Here is an 18717-nt window from a genome sequence, read left to right as displayed (position 1 = left end):
CTTGACATGGGAATTAGCCTGGATTATCCAGGGGGTCCAGGGTCATCACAGGGGCTCTTAAATGGGGGGAGTGGAAGGGGGGAGAGCCTGAACCAGAGTGATGGCATGACGAAAGAGGCTTGACCCATCATTGCTGGCTTTTAAGATGGAAAGAGCCCACAAGCCTCCCTCCCTTTCTTCCTTCCTTCCTCCTTCCCTCCTTCCCTCCTTCCCTCCTTCCCTCCTTTCCTTCCTTCCTTCCTTCCTCCCTCCCTCCCTCCTTTCCTTCCTTCCTTCCTTCCTTCCCTTCCCTTTCCTTCCTTCCTTCCTTCCTTCCTCCCTTCCTCCCTCCCTTCCTCCCTCCCTTCCTCCCTCCTTTCCTTCCTTCTTCCTTCTGTCTTCCTTCCTTCCTTCCCCTTTCTTTCTTTTCCAGAGATGAACATCTATTAGATGCTGGGTGTATACATCAGCTCCCATATTGAACTCTTAAGCAAAAATCTATATAATGGGTATTATTAGTGATTTGCAAAGGGAGAGGTTCAGTAGGAACCCTGGTCTGTCAGCCTCCCACACCTGTCCCATCTTCAAAATGTCCGATCCTGACAGAACACAGGGTTTCTGCGAGCCAGGGGTCCCCCGAGCTGCCCCTGTTGGAGTGTTTGGTTCTGGGAAGTCTCTGGAAGCTGGAAAAGGCAAAAACCAGATCCTCCCCTTAGGGCCTCCAGAAGGAACACACACCCGCTGACACCTTGACTTTAAGCCCAGTGAGACCCATTCTGGACTTATTAAACATTAAACATTTTTTTTCAAAGTTTATTTATTTTTGAGAGACCGAGAGAGACAAAGCATGAGCTGGGGAGGGGCAGAAAGAGAGAGAAGAAGACACAGAATCTGAGGGAGGCTCCAGGCTCCACGCTGTCAGCACAGAGCCCCACTCGGTGCTCGATCTCACGAACCGTGAGATCGTGACCTGAGTCGAAATCAGGACTCGGATGCTTAACCGACTGAGCCACCCAGGCGCCCCTGGACTTCCGACCTCCAGAACTGTGGGGCAATGAGTTGTGTTGTTTTAAGCCACCAAGCTGGGGACACTTGTTACGGCAGCCCCAGGAGACTAATACACCACCGTATTGGTTGGCTATTTGGGTTGTTTCCAGTTGCTGGTTTCTTGCTTTCCAGACCGGGTTGTTGTGACTCTTCTCCAGCAGGTGTCCTGGTGCAAACAGGAAGGAGTTGGCAAAAAGCGTAGCTGCAGCTTTGCCAGGTGGTTCCAACTGCTTCTCACAGGCTGCAGTATGGGTGACGGGTGAGGCAAGGGCAGAACGGATGGGGGGTGGGCCATCTCAGCTGTGCGGGTACTGAACTAAAGAGGCGGCCCTGGAAGTGGAAAGAAGGAGCAGACCTGAGAAATAGTTAAGAGAACAAGTCCACAGGGCTTGCTAAAGGGTTTGTTGTTGGGGGTGAGGGAGGAACCAGAAAGACTCCCAGGTTCCTGGAGCGGAAGCGAGGATGGGGTGGGTCCCAAGACGGTCGTGGCCGGGGATTCTGACACCAGGATCCTTGCTTGGCCGGCCTTCCCCTTTCCTGCCCCAACAGACAGCTCTCCCGGCCCCTCCTCATGCGATGGAAGCTGACCTCTCGCCCACTGCTCCCGTGGTGGGGAGACATTTGCAATCCCGTGTGGACTGAGATCAAATGATGGAGAGAAAGACAAACACTCCTGAGACGCAGGAATAAAAATGCAGGGGACAGCTTCACAGTCAAACTCGAACGAACTTCCTAAGATTTAATACAACGGGAGGCATCACCAAGGAAAAGACTAAGGCTTTTGACTTTACGGAGATGGCTTAATCTACTTCATGGACGCTATCCTTTGGAGGGCTCTGCGTCTCTTACACAGGTGAGGAGGCTGCATGAGGAGATGTGGGAAATGTCTCTGGAAGGCTGCTTGAGAAAAACAAGCTAAGAAAAATGTGTGTGGGCGATCTCATTTTTACAAAATAGGGAAATTAGAGAGATCCTATATATGTTGGGTATAAAATAATAGTTCACACTTATTGAGCAGTTACTATGTGCCGGGGGCTGTGCTAAGTGCTCTGTCCATAGTGCTGATGTATTACCTCTTCTATTATTGTCCTTTAACGGATGGGGAAGGAACTTGCCTAAAGGGGTCTGGCCCCATGCTCTTAACTAACCGTCAAAGCTGACCCTCCTTTAATCTGGGAATGAAGCGGGCACACTTGTAGCTGGCCTGGGAGCCCCGGGAGGAGCGAGCTCGGGTGCCCAGGTTCTCCCTTGTGCCGGTCAGTGGGTCAGATTAGCTGCCGTCTGAATTGGGAGAGTCCTGACTGAGGTCAGCCGGCAAAGAGGACACCTATGCCCCCAGAGAGGGAATTCACTCTGTGGGAAAAGGGGTGTGGCCAGGTGACCCAAGCCCAAGGCATTTCACAATGCCTCACGGTGGGTGGGGGTGGGGGGCAGACTCCATGTGCCTCTGGGGCTGGAAGCCATGCTGGACCCACCCAATGCTGGAGTCATTCCCACTTCAGGGAGCGAGGACTAAGCTCCTGGTATAAACGAGAGGGCTGTAACCTCGGGGCTCAGGGGCAGGCAGGACGGGGCATTGTGGAAGTGAGACCGGCCTCCTCTGGACTGCGTGATCCCCTGGGATTATCAGACTGTTCTGGAAGAAACCTCAAGAGGGAGACACTGGGCTTCTTACCAGTAAATGCACGCCGGTGCCCAAGAGAGATCGGCTAAAGAGACAACTGCACAGCACTGTGGCCAGGGTCCGAGCTGGGCGGGGGGGCCATGGATGTGTGCGCGCTTACCCCCCACGGTAGCCCTGCCCGTTTTCTCTGACAAGCCGACCTGCGTCATGATGGGCTCTGAGTTTTTACTTTGTACAGCTCTCTTCTTTTAAGTTTTTATTTAAAATTGTTCTATGTTGTTTTCAATTTGGTGAACGACATGCATGCATTTTGCAATGACAACAGAGCCTTCAGGGATGGGCTAAATGGGCAAGGGGCATTACGGAAGACGCTTGTTGGGGTGAGCACTGGGTGCCATACGTAGGGGATGAATCACTGGAATCTGCTCCTGAAATCATTGTTGCACAATATGCCAACTAACTTGGATGCCAATTAAAAAATAAATAAAGTGAGGGGCGCCTGGGTGGCTCAGTGGGTTCAGCGTCCGACTTCGGCTCAGGGCACGATCTCGCGGTCTGTGAGTTCGAGCCCCGCGTCGGGCTCCGTGCTGACAGCTCGGAACCTGGAGCCCGCTTTGGATTCTGTGTCTCCCTCTCTCTCTGCCCCTCCCCTGCTCACGCTCAGTCTCTCAAGGATAAAGATTACATAAATAAATAAATAAATAAAAATGTTAAAAAAAGGCATAACCGGGGTTAATAGCGGCCTGTGACGACAGCACAAATTTACAAACCGCCCCAAATATTTTTGGTGTCCTATGATTATTTTCTAAAAGAAATATTACTACTTTTTGTTTATTTTATTTTATTTTTTTAAACACGTATTTGTTTGCGAAAGACCGAGAGAGACAGAGCACGGGCAGGGGAGGGGCAGAGAGAGAGGGAGACACGGAATCCGAAGCAGGCTCCCTCCAGGTTCCGAGCCATCAGCACAGAGCCCGATGCGGGGCCTGAACTCACGAGCTGTGAGATTAGGACCTGAGCCCAGGTCGGACGCTTAACCGGCTGAGCCCCCTGGGCGCCCCAATAATACTATTTTTTAAATGTGAGACTTGGACAAAAACAAAAACAAAAAACAAAAAAAAGAGAGAGACTTCATAATGTCCAAAAACACACACATGATGAAAAGGCAAAACATAATACGGAAAAGAAACCCTCCAGAGTAAATATGATGAACGGTAAATATCTGTAGCGTAGGGAATAGTGGTTACAAATCCTTAAGAGAAAAATGGTACCCGCCCCCCACCCCCCACCCCGGCAGCGGGAGAAAAGACACGAACAAATCATTGATAGACAAGTCAATATCAGCAGCTCTTTGATCCCGGGAGCAAGCAGAGGTGTGCACTTGTACCCCACAGAAATATCACCTTTGTCACCTTTGGGGTTACCCGAGACTTTTAGAAATGACGACAGTCCCGGAGCCGGGCGGGCACCCTTCCGCCAGGTCACAGGCACCCGACGTTAAGTCCACACGCCCGGAGAACAGCTTCCCCCCAGGAGCCAGGAGCCTTAGACCGTTCAAACTCAGCCTGGATCCAATCATGAGAAAAGAACTGGACAGACCCAAACCGCGGGACGTTTTCCAAGACGACAGGCCTCGTTAAGTCATGAGAGACGGCCAAAGGCAGGAGGCGTGTTCCAGGTGAAAGGAGACAAAAGAAACTCCCCAACTAAACGCAACGCGCGATCCTTGATTGGAGCTCGGATTCTATTTTTATTTTTTTATACTATTTTATTTCTTATTTGATGTTTATTTATTTGGGGGAGACAGAGCGGAGGGAGGGGCAGAGAGCGAGAGGGAGGCACAGAATCCGAAGCAGGTTCCCGGCGCTGAGCACGTCAGCACGGAGCCCGACGCGGGGCTCGAACTCACAGACCGCGAGATGGTGCCCTGAGCCGAAGTCGGACGCTTCACCGACTGAGCCCCCCAGGCGCCCCTGTTGTACGATTCTTGCAGCTCATCTATAGGTTTGAAAATGTACAGAGTAAGTTGGAGGGCAAGTTTTCAAGGCTGAACGCGGCACCAAAGCCTGTTTTCGGCTCCAACCCGAGGGAGAGAGGCAGGGTACCAGCCGAACGCCATCCCCACCTGCCCTTGCTCTTCCCAATCCTGAGAGCCCCACCCCTTGGCACCTCCAGGCCGGAGACCCCTTGCAGACTCATGCCATGGGCTGTCCCCCCCCACTCCAGAACCCCTGAGCCAGCCCTCGTCCCACATCCATCTCAGGATGAGGCCAAACCCCAACCCTGTCCCGAGCTGGCGGTCGCGCCTGGCTTCTATTAAGGACAGTGAGTCTCAGCTCTGCCTGTGGGCTTTGCCTGCGTCTCCCGCTTAGCCCTGCTCTGGGACCTCTTCCTTGCTGGGCTCACCCACCCATCTTCCCTCGTGTCCAGCCATGGGCAAGCACTGGCCGGACAGGACAGTCACAGCCAGGACGTTCACGGGAGGCCCTGGGGGTGGGGGTCTCCCAGAAGAGGCCCCGGAGCGCGCTGTCCTAAGCCTGGGGCCCCGCTTCTGTCACCCGGCGTACGGGTCCTGCCGTTGAAGCCCAGGGCACATGGATGGACCGTTCGCGTTTCTTTTCTTTTTGTTTTTTTTTCAAAAACACCCAATGTCAGCACCAGCTTCCGAACCTCAGGACGTGCTCTGTCTCTCACAGCAGGCAGCTGGGCTTGACCTTGGGGCCCCTCACGCGAGCAAGAGCCCATCTGGAGGAGGAGATAAGGAGGGGTCCCTGGGTGGGGGGACTAGGGCATTTGAAAGTAACACACAAAACAAGCCCGGAGATTCCAGGACAAGATGGCAAAAGGGTCACCGTCCCTCTCCCCTGAGAGGCCTAAACCAGCTGCCTCCCAACGCTCCAGTGTCCTCCAGGCAGCCCGCTTCCTGGCTGCCCAGAGGAAGGAACCGTGACCTCCCTTAGCCCCAGCTTTTGGCAACGAAAGGCAAAGACTCCTCGAATCCAAGATTTCCAAATAATCGAATTAGGGAAGCCGAGAATTCTGTACTCACTGTATGAGAGTTCTAAAATGTAAAATATTGGAGTCGCGATCTCTCACGGCGTAGAAAGTAGACGCACCTGGGTGGCTCAGTCGCTTAAGCGTCCGACTTCGGCTCAGGTCGCGATCTCGCGGTCCGTGGGTTCGAGCTCCGCGTCGGGCTCTGTGCCGACCGCTCAGGGCCCCGGGCCTGCTTCGGATTCTGTGTCTCCCCGTCTCTCTGCCCCTCCCCGGCTCGTGCTCTGTCTCTCCAAAATAAACACTGAAAAGATAAATCAATACAATGAACACCGTAGAAGGCACTTCGGGGGGATGAAGCACCCAAATCTGCTGTGTGACCCAAAGTCGTTTTCTAACCCTCTCTGGGCCCTGTGGGTTCTCTCCTTGAAACTCAGGGGACCTCATCCACCCACAAGAAATCCACAAAGTCTCGCATAGTGATGAGTCCCAAGCACCACAGATTCATGCTGTCTGGGTTTAAATCCCCGCCTCACCACTTACAGGTATGAGGCTCTTGGCAAACTGACCCTTCCGTGCCTCAGTTTCTCTTCTTGTAAACTGGGGGGAATCATGGCGCCTGCCTGGTAGAGTTTCCATGAAGACTAAATGTATACGTACGTGTATACAGATATGTGTATGTAATAGGTATATAATGAACGATATATATCATGTGATACATCAAATGATGTATATCATGTATATATCACTTAGAAGAGTGCCTGACACGTGATCAGTGCGGTTTAAATGTCACCACTTGTCCTCATTGTTGGTATTTCAGACACCTGGACAGAAATGATGTGTTTACCCACAAGAAGGCTGTAGAGACTCATAAGCGTGCTGAGTGTCTTCCCTTTTGGCTAAGATGTACGCCAATTCAGTGTGGGAGCTGTGGATTTTCTCCCGCTCCTCCAAAGCTTTGACTGGCAGTTCCGTATGGCTTTGCTTAATTTTTTTTTAAAGTAGGAATTTCTTATTTCTGAATGTAGTTTGAGAGATCACAACTTTTTAAAAAAAAATTTTAATGTTCATTATTTTTTTTATTAAATTTTTTTTTAACATTTATTTATTTTTGAGACAGAGAGAGACAGAGCATGAACGGGGGAGGGGCAGAGAGAGAGGGAGACACAGAACTGGAAGCAGGCTCCAGGCTCTGAGCCATCAGCCCAGAGCCCGACGCGGGGCTCGAACTCACGCACCGTGAGATCACGACCTGAGCCGAAGTCGGACGTTTAACCGACTGACCCAGGAGCTCCTAGAATTCGGGGTTTTTTAAATAGCCTATGTGTAGTGCGAGCCTATGAAGAGTATGTACATTTTCCATGAAAAGAACCGTATAAGAATGGGCAGCTATGTGTGTCCATAGGATCATAGAACAAACTGACAAGATAGTCGACACAGGAATGAAGTTGAGCTCTAGGTGGTGGATTTATGATGATCCTTTCTTCTCTTTAGCTCATTTGCTCATTCTCGCTTTCAAAAATTCACGTAACTCACTTGTATGGTAAATAACGGTCTTTTTTTTTTTTTTTTTTTCAGTAGGCTCCATGCCCGGCATGGAGACCAAAGTGGGCTTTGAACTCATGACCCTGAGATCGAGACCTGAGCTGAGATCGAGAATCGGATGCTCAACCGACTGAGCCACCCAGGCGCCCCCAAACAGGTTGGATTTTAAAGAGCATGCCTTTCACCATCACCTGGTCCTTCTCACTCTTCCGCTGAGCTCTGGGCAGCGGGAGTTACTGCCGGCCCCTCTCTGCACAGGTGGTACGGGCCGGGGTGCCACCAGAGTCCCTCCTTCTTTGGGTACAGGTGATGTGTCCCCAGCCCGACAAAGGCTTCCCAAAATGCTCTCTGCCTCTTAGACGGCTGAGTGAGCAAATACTGATAATGTGGAGCCCACACCCTGGGCCCCCTCAGAGCACAGTGACACAGCCTCTCGGCCCAGGCCCACCTGAAGTGGAGACTGCCTCTCCCAGCTTCTTTCCGGCTGGAGTGACCCCGTGACCAAGTTCTGGCCAAAGGAATATAAGTGGAAGTTTTGTGCTAGAACTTCCCCGAGAGAAAGCTGGCTTAGGCCCTTCGTCCCTTCTTCGCTTCACTTCTCCTACCTGCTGGCTGGGGTGCAGATGTGTTGGCTGGCACTAGGGCAGCCATTTTGGGCCATGAGGTGCATTTGTGAATGGAGGCTGTGCATGATGGAGCCTGGGTCCTAGATCTAACTATGTAAACAGTGGATCCCAGACGCTGTGGCTCAGCCTGGGATCCCTCCCTTCAAACTTAAAAAAGAAGATGCTTATGTATTAGTTTTGAGAGAGAGAGAGATGGTATGTGAGCAGGGGAGAGGGGCAGAGAGAGAGAGAGAGAGAAAGAAGAGGGGTGTGGAATCTTAAGCAGGCTCCATGCTCAGCGTGGAGCCAGACGTGGGGCTCAATCCCACAACCCTGGGATCATGACCTGAGCCAAATTCAAGAGTCAGCCATTTGACCGACTGAGCCACCCAGGCACCCTTCCTTTCAGACTTTTCTGCATAAAATAAATAAATATCTTTCTCTTTTATTGTCATTGCCACTCACAATCAAATACATCCTCACTAATCCACTCCCTGACGACCGCTCTGCCAAAAGCTGGTTCTGGGGACAAAGGCAAGTCACGCGTGAGCCCCGTCTTCACGAAACGCACAGCTCAGAGGGGAGGGGAGGACGAACTGGCCAGCCCCCAAGGCAACTCTTCGGAATTCCACACGACTTTTGTCTACAGGAAGTCAACTCTTGCCACGAGCTGGGCCCCCTGCTCGGCACCAGGCTCCCTGCCGGGCGCAGGGACACCTGTGCCGGCCCTCGACGGGCTCCCAGGCCAAGAACACGCTCCGTGAGCCTGGAGGCTTCGCGCCCTCCAGAGCAGCAGCCTCTGACTCAGTGGCTCTAGAGTGTGGCTCCTGGTCCCCCATCAGCCTGGGTCTATCCTTCTCGGCAGGTCTGCGAAGGCAGCTGAGAGAGAGAGAGAACGTGGGCCGGGGAGGGGCAGAGAGAGAGGGAGACACAGAACCCGAAGCCAGCTCCAGGCTCCGAGCTGTCAGCCCCGAGCCCGACGCGGGGCTCGAACCCACGAACCTCAAGATGGTGACCCGATCCGACGCTAGAAATCGTACGGGTGAACAGCCCTTGGACGGTACAGGAACTGCCTCATCGAATCCTCAGGTCGCCCCTATGAGGTCGGTGCTGTTATTGTCCCCCGGTGAGAGGGGAGGGAACGGAGGCACAGAGAGGTCCAGGGACCTGCCTGGGGTCACACAGGCAGTCCACCGTCCGTCCCCAGCCCACACCCTGACCCCCACGCCTTCCTGCTTGGCGAGCACCTGCCTCCCGTCCAGGCCCGTGCGGGGCTGTGCACGGGGCCAGGGGAGCGTGGGCGAGCGCGTGTGTCGGACGGGCCGGGGGTGCGCACAGGCGCTAGTGACCGCGCATCTGTTGCCGCTCGTGCGGTGTGGCTACAGGTGTGTCCAGCCTGGTCCCCCAGCCTGGACCCCCCTTCCCCCGCTCTGTCCCCTGCCGGGGCCTCCTTATCTTGGGAGACCCCGGGGGCCGGCGTCCCTTCTGCCTGCCGCCCGCCCGGGATCCCCTAGCCCGGACGGTTGTGCCATCAGCCCGCGCGGGCGTTGTTGTCCCCAAGCGGGGCGAGGGTGTGTCCCTTCACTTCTGCGTCACCCGGGCGCCCGGAACAGGCCCGACCAGGACATTAACAGGGATGCCACGGGCTGCCGCTCAGCGGGCAGGCGTGTGCAGGCCCAGCGCCCTCGTGACCCCGCCCGATTCCATTTGTTAATCTCCTCTCAGGAGAGACGCAAACGAGTCAACAGAAGGTCCGTGGCTGAACCAGGCTCCGGCTGTGGCTTCCCCCTCCCGGGCTCCCTTGGGGGCTATTTCATTTTTTTTTTTTTTAACTGTCACTTATTTTTTTTAAGGTTCTCGATTGGCTTGGAGAAAGAAAGAGCGAGCGAGCGAGCAGGGGAGAGGCAGAGAGAGAGGGAGAGAGAATCCCAAGCAGCCTCTGTACCATCAGCGCGGAGCCCGACCCGGGGCTCGAACCCCCAGACCGTGAGATCACGACCGGAGCCGAAATCAAGAGTTGGATGCCGAACCGACTGAGCCACTCGGGCGCCCGGCTTGTATTTATTTTGGGACACGTGTCGCGTGCACCTGAAAAACAGTTCAGGCCAAATGAAGGCGTATGATCTCGGAATGAGTGTCCTTCCACCTCTGTCCCCCCTCCCCGGCCTTCCCGCCCCCTCCCGGAGGCAAACACTTTCCCAGGTTCTTGTGCGTCAGGGGCCCCTTCGTGCTGGGTTTTCTCACTGTGGGTGGGGGGAGGGGGAGGGGGGGGCGTGTGGGCGTGAAACTCCCCGGAGAGATTTTAAACATCATGGCACGCGTGGGGGTGACTTTCCTATTTCCGGTGCTGCAGTGCATGGTCCTGTGTAGACGCCGACAGCCACGGAAGGGAGGAAAAGAGGCAAGAGGCGATAGACACCACGCGGTCGGCCCGAGTTCTGGGGGGGTCCCTGGGCGTGGGGCTGGTGACACCGGCCACCTGTCTCCCCCTAAGGAATCGGGAGCACGTGAGAACCGGCTGGAGGCCGGGAGGTCACAGCTAGCTTCCCCCCTCTGCAGGCTGGGGCCTCGCTCTGGAGACGCCTCGACCGAGGGCACAGGGCCAGCGGGTGGCCAAGCCAGGACTCATGCTGGCCTTGGGGAGCCACAGGGGAGCTTGGAGGAGGCAGCCGACTGCCTGCGTCTAGGGTGGCCAGAGCCGGGAGTGGAGGGAGCGGGGCCGGAGGTCTAGGCAGGGAACAACACGGAAAGGGCTTTGGCACCTCCCATGACACGTGGGGTGAGTCTGGAGCTGCGGGATGGTGAGGGGACAAGGGCCGGCCAGGGACGCAGGCACCTCTGGAACCCCCTCTTGTCCTTTCTGGGGACCCCCAGCCTTCCTGGTCCCCAGGGGGAGGAAGCTCTTGCTCTGTTTACTAGGGAAACTGAGGCAGGAGCGTGGAGCCCGTTCCAGTCATCCCAGCAGAGGTGCGCCCGGACCTCGCCTCACACCTACGCCCCCAGCTGGGGGACCCGGAGCACCTGTTCTCTGGGCAGCGTCCAATGGGACGCCCTCGGTCAGCTCAGGAAGCCCCCCCCCGGGCGGGGAGGCCTCGGGGACGCAACCAGCTCTGTGACCGGGTGACTCGTTTTGCTGCCCTGAGTCTCGGGCCCCTCAACTCGAAAGTGGGGATAGTTGTGCCCCTGCCTCACCGGGCCGACCAAAGGCAGACGCTGTGACAGGTAGAGGGGAGGCGGCGCTGGAGACAGATGGGCCGAGATGTGAGCCTCTGAATTATTGACCCGGGTGAGTCACGTCCCCCTTTTGAACCTCAGTTTCCTCTGGAAAATGGGGACAGCAGCGGGTGCTTACTTCAAAGGGTTGTTGTGAGCCTTAACAGGGATGCTTTCCAGAATGTTTGCTCGCGGCGAGAGCTCGGTCAAAGCCGGCCGCCCCTCCCCGCCTTGGCCTCCGAGCCTGCAGGGCCCTCATAAAGTCCAGATGGGACGCCGGGGTGACAAGCGTGACTCAGAGCTCCACCCCGGGCCCTGCCGTCCGCTCCCAGCCCCTCGGGCCGGCTGCCAGGCGCCCCGGTCGGTTTGCGAGGAGACCCGGCCCGTTGCCATCCGGTGTGCCGGCGAGGCCGAGGCCGTGGCTGTGCCCTGCCTAGAGGGTGCCTGGCTGCGTAGTCGCCCGCTTCTGGTCTGCCGCTCAGTCAGTCAGTCAACACACGCGCCTCCGGCGGAGGCTCCGTGTGCTCTGTGCTGGGCCCTGGGGAAGCAGAAGAGGACCAGAGCTGGTCTCACAGTCTGGGAGAGCCATGTGGAAAGAACACGTCCAGTGGAGGAGCTGTGGAAGCCAGAGCCGTCAGTCAGCCCCAACTGGGGTATCTGGGAGGGCTTCCCGGAGGTGGCAGATGATGACTGCTCCAAGTCCCGGCTCTACCAGGGGAGAGGCAGGGAGTGGGCAGGTAGGTGTGGAAGAGAGCAGGGAAGGCACTCAAGGACATGGCTGGTCCCCCTCGGGGGCGGCAGGGGGCTTCCTGGGGAAGCCTGGGGCCCAGGGAGTCCAAAGGGGCAGGCTGAGGGGCTCGTGTGCCAAGACTTGAGGGGACTGGGCAGGGCTTCGTGAGGGGAAACGGCCGCCAGCTCTGTTTCAGAAAGCCCACGCTGGTGGGGCGCCTGGGTGGCTCCTCTGGTTAAGCCTCTGACTTTGGTCCAGGTCATGATCTCACACTCCGTGGGTTCGAGCCCCGCCTCGAACTCCGCGCTAACAGCGTGGAGCTCTGCCTCGGATCCTTTGCCTCCCTCTCTCTCTGCCCCTCCCCAGCTCTCTCGCTCGCAAATAAATAAACATTAAAGAGAAAAACAAAAAAAAAGAGGGGCGCCTGGGTGACTTCGGTTCGGGTCGTGATCTCATGGTCCGTGGGTTCGAGCCCCGCGTCGGGCTCTGGGCTGACAGCTCGGAGCCTGGAGCCCGCTTCGGATTCTGGGTCTCCCCTGTCTCTCTGCCCCTCCCCCGCTCATGCTCTGTCTTGCTCTCCCTAAAATAAACGGATCTTAGGAAAAAAAAGAAAAAGTCCAGGCCGATGGGGCGCAGATCGGACGGGAGGGGAAGAGCAAAGCGTCTGGGGACGGGAGGAGGGGAGAATGAACAAGGATAAACCGCCGCATCCAAGGGCGGGACGCAGTGGGGAGGAAGGGTCGCTACCCGCTGGCCAGGCCGGACTCCCCCCAGGCTGCCGGGTGTCCCCCCACCTGCCAGCGGTGGTGATGGCGCGAGAGGCGAGACGTGGTGAGCTCCTCGACGGGACACTCTCCGAGACTATTTTTTGCACTGAAGGGTCTGGCCTCGGACCTGGCAACACGTCCTGCCCTGAGAGAGAGGGAAGTGACAGGTGGGAACCGGGCAAAATGGAAGGAAGAGGTCTGGATGCTCGCGGGCCTTGGAATTGGGGTTTGGACCAAGTTTAAGCAGACCTCCTGGGGCGGGCGGGGGGCGGGGGCGTCCAGCTGACTTCCGACTGCAGACCACACAACAACGGCTGCGGTTTTCGAAACGCGCCCTGTATTCCGGGCCCCGGGTTGTACGTCTCACTCCTGTTGTCTCAGGGAGTCCCCGTGACCCCCAGGAACGGTGGCAACCGTCACAGGGACAGCACCAGCCGATGCTTGCATGACGCCGCTAGGCCCTGCCACTCTTCTCAGCCTTTTACGTGGATTGGCTCATTTTGGTGCTTCACGATACTTCCGTGAGGCACGCTCGGCTATCCGCAACTTGGAGGCGGGGAAACCGAGGCACGGAAAAGTTCTGTAACTGAGAACTCGCGCATGGCAGAGCTAGGAGCGAGGAGGTGATGGAGGCTGGTGGCCCGTGGACGGGGACGGGGACGTGGGCCTGAGATCTCACCCCCGCCTCCCCCCGGGGGGGGGGGTGCCTTCCGCAGGTGTGTGCAGGCTGAGGGAGGGGCATCCGGGCTCAGAGCAGGGGAGAAGGGAGAAAAGGGAGGATGGGGGAGGGGGAGGGTCTGCAGGGGTAGCGCTTCCTGAGGGGGGGCACTGTGGGGTGACATTGCCCCACCAGAGCGGCTGCAGGGCCCTGGAGCTGAATGGGCTTTTACGTTCCTACGTGCCTTTGAACACGATGTTCACCCGACCTGGAATATGCTCTCCACCCTCCTAGCCTAGCTAGTTCCCGCTCAGCACCAGCACGGCCTCCTCCAAGAAGCCTCCCCTGACCTCTCAGCCTGGGTTTGCTGCATCCTCTGTGCTGATTGTGGCTCCCTGTAACTAACTGAAGAGCCACAGATTGGAGGCAAGACAGGGCCTTGGCAGTGGCCTCGAGACTGAGGCTGCTCAGGTCTGGCGTTCCTGAGAAAGGTCTGGGCTGGGACGGCCAAGAGCCAACGATGAGCATTCGAGGAGAAGAGGTGGAAGGTGGCAGGAGAGCTGGGGACAGACTCCGGGGAACTCCGGCATCAGAGGGCTGGGCGGAGGGACACAACTCCACAGAGTTCTCGGCAGGAGTGGGGAAGAAAGATGGCGCCCAGCATTCATGCCCTGGTGTGGTCCCCTCCTCTTGAATCTGGGCTGGCCCCGTGACCTGTTTTTGACCGATGTGATGGAAGCGACACCACAGCACTTTCGAGCCTCAGTCGTAAGAAGTTTGTAGATGGTACCTGGGTCTCCTGAAACTCTCTCTCGGGGAAGTCAACCACCGTGAAAGAAGTCACATTGCAGACTTCCCTGAGACTGCCATCCCGTGAGCAAGCCCTAGCTGGCCACGGGAAGTGGCCACGTGGAGAAGAGGAGACAGCTGCCCAGGGGCTCCCTAGCTGTCACAGCCATCCCAGTTGAGGCAGCAGACAAATGAGTGAAGACGCCATCTTGGATGTCCAACCCAACTTAGCCTTCAGGGGACTCCCGCCCAGGGAGGGATGTGACTCAGGGAGGTTTACGTAGCCAGCTGGAGGCAGCAGGTGGGGTTTGAACCCAGGCAGGCATGATACCTCAGCCTGTGCTCTTTTCCATAGCACATCCCTGGCTGCCTGAGGCCGGACCTCGCAGCCACATCGCGTGGTTTTGGCCAAATTCCCCCGTGTGACAGGTTACTGGGTTTTCCCCAGGGCAGCTCACCCGGGCACCTGCTGGAACCCTAGGTTTTTTGTCTTTGGGGGGGTTTTTTTGGGACACGATTCACACAAATGCACAAATCACCAAGTGCACGGCGTGGTACATTTTTACATGTGTATACACCCACGTGGCCCCTACCCAGGTCAAGATCTCCAACATTGCCAGCACCCCAGAAAGTTCCCTCGTGATCACTGCTAGCCCATGTCCGTCCCCAGCCCAGAGGCACCCGCTGTGCTGATGACCGTCACCATAGTGACAGTTCTGCCTTGAACTTCACATAAACGGAATCGTACCGCAGGTGTTCTTTTGTGTCTGGCTGCCTCACTCAACCTTGTCTGGAAGATTCACCCAAGTTTTCGCGTGTAGCATTCATTCTTTTCTTACCGCCGTGTAGTATTCTAACGTACGAACGGACCACAATCTACTCGTTCATTCAGAGGTGGAGCATTTTTACCACGTTGGCCCGATTGTCCAGCTTGTCCTGGAGGCCGAGGAGGGGGTGGGTGGGAGGCAGGCACCGAGAAGGATGTTGCCACGGCCCACGTGCTAGATGGGGGGGGCCCCGGGTTGGGCTAAGGCGGTCCTGGAGGCAGAGGACGGAGTGGAGAGATGTCAGGGGGCTGGCGGGAGGCAACAGAGTATGGTGAGGACGGGCAGTGGGGGCTCATCTGGTGTCAACCATCTGGACCTTGGGGCAGCCAGGTGCAGACACCCCTTCTCTGAGTGGCTCAGGGATGCTCCGTATCTTGAGAGACAAGAAGTCCCAAACCAGGGCCGTGCCGAGGCTGGACGATTTGATGGCTCGGGGGTCCCGGTTCTTCCTTCTTTCTACTTGGCCGTTTTTAGCGTATCGATGAGGCAAAGTGGTGGCGACATGGGGACTTCACCCAACACGGTCTGAAGGCGGGGAGAGAGAGGCCCTCCCTTTCTTGTACCCTTTTCTTAAGAGCAACGAACACCTCCCAGATGACCCCCTCCAACCCTCCACCCCCACTCAAGTCTTCCTCCCCCTCAACTCACTGGCTGGAATTGCCTCCCGGGCCCGTTCCTAAACCCATCACTGGCCAGGGAATGGGACATCTTCCCCACAACCCACATGGTTGCTCCCCTGTGGGTCTTGCCCTGGACACACCAGGGATGTTCACAGGGCGTTTGCTCATGCCGTTCCCTCACTTGGAATGCCCTTCCTGCTTTTTCCATCCAGAATAGACATAGTTCAAAGCCACCTTCAAAAGCCCTCTCCGATCCGCAGGCTGGGTCGGGGTCCCGTCTGGGTGCCCACGACCTCCGGGACCCAACCTGTTTTTGTGCCCTCGGTGGGGGCAGGGTCAGTCCTTGTTCACCTCCCCCGGTGCCCGGCCCGGATTGATGGGGAAGGCCGTGGGGGGTGAGGCCAGCTCACCTGCCCTCCCCCCTTCGCTACAGCCCTGCAGATCGGACAGCCGGGCTGGGCTTGAAGTGGCTGGCAAAACCGGGACCAGGGTTCGGGAGCCGCACAGCTGGCCAGCTGGGACGAGGCCTCCAGCCTGGTGGGCCTGGGGTGGCCGCGTCCACCACCCGCCCCCACCGTGCCCAGGGCTGGACGTGACCTCTGGGCACAGCCTCAATAGAGGACGGAGGCTGAAAGGCAACCATTTGACAGGAAAGCAAACTAAGGCTTAGAGAGGGGATGCGGCTGGCCCCAGGTCAGAGACAGAGCCTCAGCTCCCCTCCTCTTTCCAAGGCCTAGGCTTTGAGGGCGTCCCAGGCTTTGAGGTGCACATGAATCGCCGGGGGTCCGTGTCACAGTGTGGATTCTGACTCAGTAGGCAGGGGCGGGGCCCGGACTCGGGAGTTTCTAACCGGCTCCCTGGTGACGCGCCTGCGGCGGCTGGTCTGCAAACCCCACGTGGTGCTGCAAAGCTGTGGCCCTGACGGAGGAACTAGATTCTCAACTCCGCCCTCAGAGCTCCCAGGCGACCCTTCAGGAAGGAGTGCCGGTGGGGGGGGTGGGGAGGGTGGTGAAGCCCCAACCTCCATAACCCGCCCTGCCCCAGCCATCCTAGACGCCAGAGCCGCGGGAATATTTTATTAAGTTAAGAAGGCTCATGGAGCAGAAGAGAAACGCCTTCATGGGGCGGCTCCAGTGGTTCCGTGCCCAGCACCCCCTCAGAGGAGGAGGTGAAGCCTTAGGGAGCTGCCGGCTCCCTCTGCCCATCTGTCCCTCTGTCCAGAGTCCCAAGGTGTGGGTCCCCTCGGGGCAGGAAGTAGTTAGTGGGAGGTAGGGTAGGAAGAGGGTGGCTGGCTGGCTCCCTGCCTCTCCCACCAGAGTCAACGGTGCCGTGGCCGCTGCTGCGCCCCTGCTGGACCCCCCCCACCCCCTGGGGCAGGGCCACAGGCCCAGAAGCCTGAGCCCCCCGTGGCTGGAGACAGAGGGGGAGCCAACGTCCAGGAATTGGTTTTTTCAAAGTATAAAGTGTGGGGGGGGGAAGGAAAAAAAACTATATAAAAATCTCTTCACATATAAAATCCTGAAGAAGGTGCAAAAGGTAAGACCCAGTGCGAGGGGCGCGCTCAGATACGCAGAGTGTGTGTGTGTGTGTGTGTGTGTGTGTGTGTGTGTGTGTGCGCGCGCGCGCGCGTGTGTGCACCTATGTGCGTGTGTGTGGTGGGGATGAGTGCACGTGCGGCCCACAGCGGGTGGGGAGAAAGCTTGGCTTCTGACTTCCATCCAGCAGGAAGGAGGGCGACTGACTGGTCCCCTCAGTCTGGGGGCGTCTGCTGCGGGGCTGGGCCACCAGGACCTGGAAGACAAGAGTCGGGGAGCAGCAGGCTTAGGCCAGGCAAGGGCGGCGCTGGGCCTGGCCCACAGGGTGGCCTTTCCTGCGCGTCTCAGGAAGTCCACAAGGACTGGTCAGAAAGAAGCAGCTCTAAGGGTGCCTGGGTGGCTCAGTCGGTTGACTGTCCGACTTCGGCTCAGGTCACGATCTCGCGGTTCGCGGGTTCGAGCCCCGCGTCAGGCTCCGTGCTGACGGCTCGGAGCCTGGAGCCCGCTTCGGATTCTGTGTCTCCCTCTGTCTGCCCTTCTGCTGCCTGCACTCTGTCTCTCTCTCAAAAATAAATACACACTAAAAAAAACCTTTTTTAATTAAAAAAAAAAAAAAGAAAGAAAGAAAGCAGAAGCTCCAGGTAGACCCGGCATTAGGAAAGCCACCATAAAAATGCTCCGAAGCCTGGTAAATCAGAGATGGCCGTAAGACCAAGTCGGGGGCCAGGCTCCATCCGTGATGTCGGAGCTGTGGAGCTCGGTGGAAGGAGCGCTGTGGCCGGTGAGGGATGCGCGCCACGCTGCCCGGCCTGAAGGTGGGGCCAGCGCACGGCACCTGCCACCGCGGCCGACGCAGCTGAGCCAGCAGCGGGGAGGAGGGCCACGGGCTGATGAGGCTGCGGGTGTGGCTGTCCCCATTCTAGAAAGGGAAACGGAGGCCACGAGAAGGAAGCGCCCTGGGCCCGCTGGCACGGCGAGTCGGGTGTGGATGAGCCTTGGGCTCGCACCTCCAGGCCCAGTGCCCGACTTGGCCTCGCCCCCGCTCGGCCGTGCCCACCACTCGGCACCTACCTTTACTCGGCCAGGCTGTTGCGCATCGACTCCTGCTCCCGCAGCGCAGCCATGGCAAGGCGCAGGTGCTCCTTCAGCTGCTCGATCTCCCGCTCTGACCGTGTCTTGATGTGGTTCAGCTCTACGTACACATCCTGGTACTTTCCCGAAGTGAAGCGCTCCTTGTCCTGGGAGGGCGTGGAGGGGCCGTGAGGCCACGAGGCCTCCCCGACCTGGCCCCGCCTACCTGGCCCAGGCCCACGGCGCTCTCTGCCGGCACAGAGCAGCCAGGCCCCTGCACGGCCCTACGGCCCTGTCCCTTGGGGTGCCCCCTCGGTAACCCCTAGCCCTGAGTACACCCTCCCAGCACGGCCCAGTGAGCCTCCAGGATCATTTTCACCTCTCGAGACGGGAGCTGAGGTTCAGGGAGGCAAAGGCCACTCGGCAGTGAGCAGCCAGGATGTGAACCGGGTCGGCCTGGCCCAAGCCTTGGGCCCTTTCCCTGAGTCTGACTCACACATGCTCACAGAGGATGTCAAAGACTTAGGCACCAGGCAGGCCAGGCTCACAACCCTGGACCCAAATCCGGGCCCTTCCCCACTGCCAGCCACGCAGCTTCCTCACTGGGACGCATGCTCCACCCCGCAGGGACTTGGGTCTTTTCTGTTCACAGCTGTCTCCCCAGCGCCTAGCACGGTGCCCGGCACACAGTAGATGCTCAATAAAAATTTGCC

The 18717-nt window shown here is 57.7% G+C and overlaps 2 protein-coding genes across 4 annotated transcripts in view; one reads left to right on the top strand and one right to left on the bottom strand.

The window, feature by feature from the left end:
- The first annotated feature begins 1358 nt into the window (after positions 1-1358).
- Positions 1359-11320, top strand: LOC128316497 (uncharacterized). Of its 2 annotated transcripts, XM_053226773.1 has the most exons (3): positions 1359-1879; positions 7223-9545; positions 9648-11320. In XM_053226773.1, the coding sequence occupies exons 2-3, from the start codon at positions 8803-8805 to the stop codon at positions 9829-9831; spliced, it is 927 nt and encodes a 308-aa protein (XP_053082748.1). In that variant the 5' UTR covers positions 1359-1879; positions 7223-8802; the 3' UTR covers positions 9832-11320. The 2 variants fall into 2 exon arrangements, with proteins under 2 accessions (XP_053082748.1, XP_053082747.1); XM_053226772.1 differs by having other exon boundaries at positions 7223-11320.
- A 5139-nt stretch (positions 11321-16459) lies between these two features.
- TRIOBP (TRIO and F-actin binding protein) overlaps positions 16460-18717 on the bottom strand; it is a 50638-nt gene continuing 48380 nt past the window's right edge. For both annotated transcript variants that reach the window (XM_027070787.2, XM_027070796.2), the window contains 2 exons: positions 18005-18171; positions 16460-17189 (listed from right to left, as the gene is read on the bottom strand). In XM_027070787.2, coding sequence (XP_026926588.2) covers positions 18007-18171 — 165 coding nt within the window. In that variant the 3' untranslated portion in view covers positions 16460-17189; positions 18005-18006. The remainder of the gene's footprint in view (positions 17190-18004; positions 18172-18717) is intronic.

This window comes from Acinonyx jubatus, chromosome B4 (assembly GCF_027475565.1).
Source record: "Acinonyx jubatus isolate Ajub_Pintada_27869175 chromosome B4, VMU_Ajub_asm_v1.0, whole genome shotgun sequence".
NCBI classification, from domain to species: Eukaryota; Metazoa; Chordata; class Mammalia; order Carnivora; family Felidae; genus Acinonyx; species Acinonyx jubatus.
This window is presented reverse-complemented; position numbering and strand designations above follow the sequence as displayed.

Excerpts from the sequence above, each read along its gene's own strand:
- LOC128316497 (XM_053226772.1), top strand. The coding sequence starts at position 8,803 with ATGGTGACCCGATCCGACGCTAGAAATCGTACGGGTGAACAGCCCTTG.